We start from the raw sequence: 5624 nt of genomic DNA, 5'->3' as shown, positions 1-5624 counted from the left end.
CAATTGGTCATCATTGGTAATTTCTTAAAAATATAAACCTATATATCTTTCTTTTTCAATAGAAGATGCTGATTTCATCTTGTGTAAGACTGATTCTTAAAGGATTTGAAAAGTTGAGAATCAAGAATTACTGGCTTTGAGTTTGTTTATAAAGTTTTTATTAATGTTAATTTTCAGTGTAAGTGACTGATTTTATGGGAGTTCTAATGAAATATATGCAATGAAAACAGGTGGTAGTACAAAACATATGATAACCACTGCTCTAAGCCTTTTGTTTCATGCAGTTTTAAATATAGTAAATCAGCTGATACTTGGTAAACAGGAAAAACAAGAATATTTAGTATTCAATACAGTTACATTTAAATGATTATTTAGTATATGACTAAAAATTTTTATCCAGATTAAATATTATTTTTCTAAACTTTGACTTTCCCATTGTATAGCTGTCTTGAATAATAAAAATAATCTTCATGTATATAAAATTTAAAACAGTTTATATTTTTCAGTGTGTTAAGAATATTTATCGAAGATGGCTTCAGCAGGTGACATGAAGATACAGACTCTGGTATTTTTTGATACTGAAACTACTGGACTTTCACATTTGATAGGCAAAAGAAATGTACAAATCACAGAATTATCACTTCTNAGAATATGTATCGAAGATGGCTTCAGCAGGTGACGTGAAGATACAGACTCTGGTATTTTTTGATACTGAAACTACTGGACTTTCACATTTGATAGGCAAAAGAAATGTACAAATCACAGAATTATCACTTCTAGCTGTTGACAGAAGAGAATTTGAAAACAATAATGAAAACATTCGTGTCATTAATAAATTAAACCTCTTCTTTAGACCACGTTGCCATATTTCATCCGGTGCTGAAAAATTGACAGGTAACGTATTAGCATGTACAGTACATTAGTAAGTTATAACGATCACCACATTAATTAGACTAAAAATCTCCAGTTGTAATTGAGTTTATTGATTACAACTAGATTTTTAGCATAATTGTTAATATTTGATAACTTTCCAAATTATCCTGCTTCCTGTATGTTTTTGCAGAATATCATTTCATATCTTTCTGCTAGTGTCATAGATGTCTTTTAAACTCCGAAGGCTTTGGAGTTTAAAAGAAATTTTCCAAATTTTTATATAATTATATTGAAAAATTTTGTAAATATAACACTTCTAAACACTGCACAAATAACTATTATCCAGCAAGAAGAAATTCTAAGAATGCAAGTAGTTAGCCTGACAATGCCCATTAAACATGGCTGAAAAACATTTGCTTTCTTGTAATTTCTTCTTTCTGGATATTGGTTACTTGTGCAGTGTTTATTAACGTATTTCCAGTTTTGAGTAATTGAATTTATAACACTTACATTTTATATAATTTCAGGTTTAACCGATTCATTACTTCAGTTTCAAGAAACATTTATAAACAGTGCTGAATTAATAAAATTATTCCTTAAAAGATTAAATAAACCTATTTGTATTTTAGCTCATAATGGTAATAGATTTGATTTTCCTCTTTTAAGAGCAGAATTTAACAATTCTGAAATGGATATTTCTGGATTCATGTTTTGTGCAGACACCTTACCTGCCTTCAGGTCCATTCTTTCTAAAATACACATTAAAATTGAATCTCCTTCAGCAAGGAATGAAGAATCAAATCAAATTGAATATCTTACTGATGCTCTTACAAATGTACATTTGGATAATAAATGTAACAATGACAAAGATGACAATATTGTTAAAGATAATATAGACTTTCTCAAAAGAACTCCATCTAATGAAATATGTAAAAAATCTGCAGACATGCGACAAATCTCGGAGGATCAGAAATTATGTAAAACAGAACGTTCAGTCAGAAAACAGCTACTTACTAATTATCCAGATGTTAAACAGAATACTTCTGTTGATAAAAAAACTCCATCAAAAACAAAGGTAAAAATGTCTTACAAATTAAGCAGCCTGTACGAATATTTTTTTAATTGTCCTCAACCCGATTCACATGCAGCCGAAGGTGACGCTTTGGCTCTGTTAAAAATGGCAAAGAAAATAAATGATCAGTTTCTGACATGGATGGAAGAAAAGAAAGTCCCATTTGAAAATATAAACCCATTATGGTAATAATTTAAGATAATTTTTAGTCATTATACATAGAAATATAGGTAATACACATTGAATAATAATGCAAGAATGTGCAATGAATTGCTTTTAGTTATATAAAAAAAATTCATTATTGAATTATTTTTTGTAATTGCATGCTTCAGCTTTATTTTTTAATCATAACTTTATATTTTTATAACAATCCACGAAAAACCTTTTTTTACGAGTGTTTTTTACGAGACTCCCGGCAATATCGAGAATACGAAGAGCCGCCTCTGCGGCTTGGTGATCCCGAGTTTTGATTATTAGAAGACCACTACGGGAGTAGCGGACAATCTAGCAGCAATTCCGGTCGGGGGAAATGCAGTTTGAGGGCCGCATGGAGCTCAGCCGGACGAAGACGTCGGAGAGGTCCCTGTCCTTCCAGAAAAATCGTATAGATTTGGTCCGAAGGAAGGGACGAACGGATGGAGAAGAGTTTCTCCAATTCCGACAGAGGAGAAATAAATCTTAATTCGTCAGAAGTAATGAGTGCTTCCGATCCCGATGGTGGCTTTTGAAGGCGCTCGCGCGACTGCGACGCCATTACCGAGTCCGGAGGAGAAGCCACTCCGGCTGAAAGAAAGAGGAAAACTCCTACCTGGACAGAGAAGGGGACAAAGAGGAAGACCAGAAGCTAAAGAATAAGGAAGAATGTAGTAAGTTTTGGTGATTAAAGATAGATGGGTGGATAAAGGGAGCCAGTCAGTGGTGTGTATCTCCAGTAGGGTCTGACTTGACGAATTTACTCGTTATTAATATTTACAATTTTTTATAAAACCCATCCCTACTCTCGAAATTAAGCTTTGTGCCATTTTATAATAGTTAAAAATGTAAAAAGTTTTTCAATAAAATATTATAACAGATGGCGCTACCAAAATTTTAAATGTTGCCGTGAAATTAAGCAACTCGTTGCAGTTTTTTTTTAATTGTTAATGTTATGGACAATTTCCTCGAACGTTCATTTGCTACCCTTCAGATATAACAATACATTGTATCGCCATATCTGAAAATAATAATAATAAAACTGCAAAGGTTCTATTCTATACCCTATAACACTGTTGATAATTCCGTTTTATATGAATTCCATTTTGTATGAGTCACTTAGATTTTACAAATATGTGAGCCGTTCACAGCCCAGCACACGTATTTGTAAAATATAAGTGATTCGTACAACATGGAACTCATATAAAACGGAAAAATCAACAGTGTTATAGGGGGGTCGACTGTTATCGTGTAGGCTCACGTCTTATTCACTCGGCCATCGCTGTTACAAGAAGTGAAATTTTCAAAGACATAAGCTAGACATTCGATTTCAGAGGCCCGTTTTTTTTGTAAATGCTTAAACAATCGCTTCCAATTGTTCCAAAGTAAATAGTAATTTGTAATTCTTTCGTAACAAATTAATTAGGAAACAATATAAAATCCACAACTATAGAAAAGAACTCTACAATTACAGTTATCGCAAGATTGTAGCTGTAATTAACAGACTTATTAATTACGTATTTAAGTGACTTAATGACGTGTAATTCAACTATCCATTCAGAACTTCGGGAGGTTTTACTACAGCAGCATTATGAAATCAGAGAGATGTGGGAACATAAAAAAACAAAGGAAATAGAACAGCGTATGCTGCAATGTATTGTAAACGAGATACTGATTCGTAGTACAAACACTTGCGTAATCAATTCCACTTCCAATTTGAATCATCTGCGAACAATGATCAAGTTATATCATTCCTGGAAGAATGACATCGGCGAAATGAATGCTAGAGAGAAATGTTTTGAGAAAAGAATACTCGGATATTTATTAAAACTTTGCCATTATTGGTGGTTAAACAACAGCATTTTGGTATGCGAAATTTTGCAAAATTTACACGACTGTGATGGAGATCTCAGAGACGTCATACAAGGTAAAATAGCCGAAGATGACAGTTGGCAAATTCTGTTTCGAATCAGGCATTGGCTAAAGCCTCACGGGAAAGACTACGAAGCCAGAAAACATTGTCCTCTAGCCTATTTTCTAAAACATAGCAACCATACAAAAATGACATTTAACGGAATGAGATTGGCTGACTTTACTAAAGAAAAACACGGAGAAATCACTTCACTCTGCGTGGATTTCTTCAGGAGATGGAGAGTGGACGATTTACTGTTGGTGCTACAATATGGTGCCACAGTTAAGATACGCACGGAGACCGTCACCGAAGAACAAGCCTGTTGCAATTTATTAAAAGGTTTATTTGAAATACTGTGGAATCTGCTTGACGATCAACAGATGGAAGCTCAACCGCATTTGATCTGGTGGGATTTCTGGAACAGGAGTATCACTTGTGGACGGATTCTAACCAGAGTTTTTCCTCCTGCTACTAAAAGGGAACGGATGCAATTTGAAAACGAAGAAGAATTGCTGACTTTTATCCGAAGCAATACGGAAAGTGACGAAAATGACCCTTATCCCAATGCATTTGATTTCAGTTTTCCAACAAAACTGAAGCATTTGTGTCGAAGCGCTATCAGAGGATCTCTCAAACCCAAATGGCTCCTTCCTGAGGGAATCGAAGAATTAAAATTACCAAACTCCTTGAAGAATTATGTTAATCTGTTAGAAGATTAAACGGATTCCATATTTATTAATCACGATTACATAATTTATTAATTAAATACTTTCTATTAAAATTTTCAGACGATTTATGTTATTTATATTTCTTAAATTTTGTAATAACGTTAAAAGGTAATTTACATTTGTAAACACAAAAAAAATATTAAAAAATGACTTTTTATTTTTAAAATTACCTTAATATTTTGTAATTCAAAAAGCAGGTGGCGCTAGTTAGACACTAGACTTGTGTCTGTTATAGGCGTGTTATTTGTTATCATTTATATGATATTGTAATGAGTGTGACACTTAAGTTTTTTAATTTCCGTCCCTTCAGGATTTTTAATGGTTCGTTTATATTTGTTAATTAATTAATAGATTAGTTACAGCTTTGATGGTTGAAATTGACATGACACGTGTTGTCTGTGCTACTTTATTAAGCATAATTAACGATCTTTATAACAAACGTTGGTTTATGTGCTCATGCAATTTGTATATATTGACTTGTATAATCAAATTTACATGCAATGATTTACTTGTACGAGTTAAGGGGAGGATGTATACTATCTTTTTTAATTACTTATGGGTAATAGGTAAAATGTAGTTATTCTGGGGTAATTTGGGATGGGAAGGGCATTTTGTTTGTTTTTTTTCCTCATGAGATTAGCATTTCCATCTAACCCGTGTGACTGTGCTGGCTTTTGAATAGGCCACTTGAGTACTTGATGTTATATAGTGGGGGTTGCCCTCCACTTGTGTACTTTGGTGTGAGCAACATCTAGAAACAAAGTGCACAACTATGTGTGGAGTGGGGAAATAGGCATTAGCACTGGTTCGGTCAAAAGTGCCCTTCTACACACCAGATTGTCCTGTA

General features: G+C 33.3%; 1 protein-coding gene across 1 annotated transcript; it reads left to right on the top strand.

Annotated features, from left to right (window-relative positions):
• The first annotated feature begins 529 nt into the window (after positions 1 to 529).
• Positions 530 to 2860, top strand: LOC111612878 (three-prime repair exonuclease 1-like). Its single transcript, XM_023354161.1, has 3 exons — positions 530 to 565; positions 609 to 894; positions 1401 to 2860. The coding sequence occupies exons 1-3, from the start codon at positions 530 to 532 to the stop codon at positions 2132 to 2134; spliced, it is 1056 nt and encodes a 351-aa protein (XP_023209929.1). The 3' UTR covers positions 2135 to 2860.
• Positions 2861 to 5624: the final 2764 nt, after the last annotated feature.

Source organism: Centruroides sculpturatus, unplaced genomic scaffold, assembly GCF_000671375.1.
Source record: "Centruroides sculpturatus isolate CEXI.00-Female unplaced genomic scaffold, Cexi_2.0 scaffold1732, whole genome shotgun sequence".
NCBI lineage: Eukaryota > Metazoa > Arthropoda > Arachnida > Scorpiones > Buthidae > Centruroides > Centruroides sculpturatus.
The sequence above is the reverse complement of the archived record's forward strand: the minus strand, read 5'-3'. Positions and strand labels throughout refer to the sequence as shown.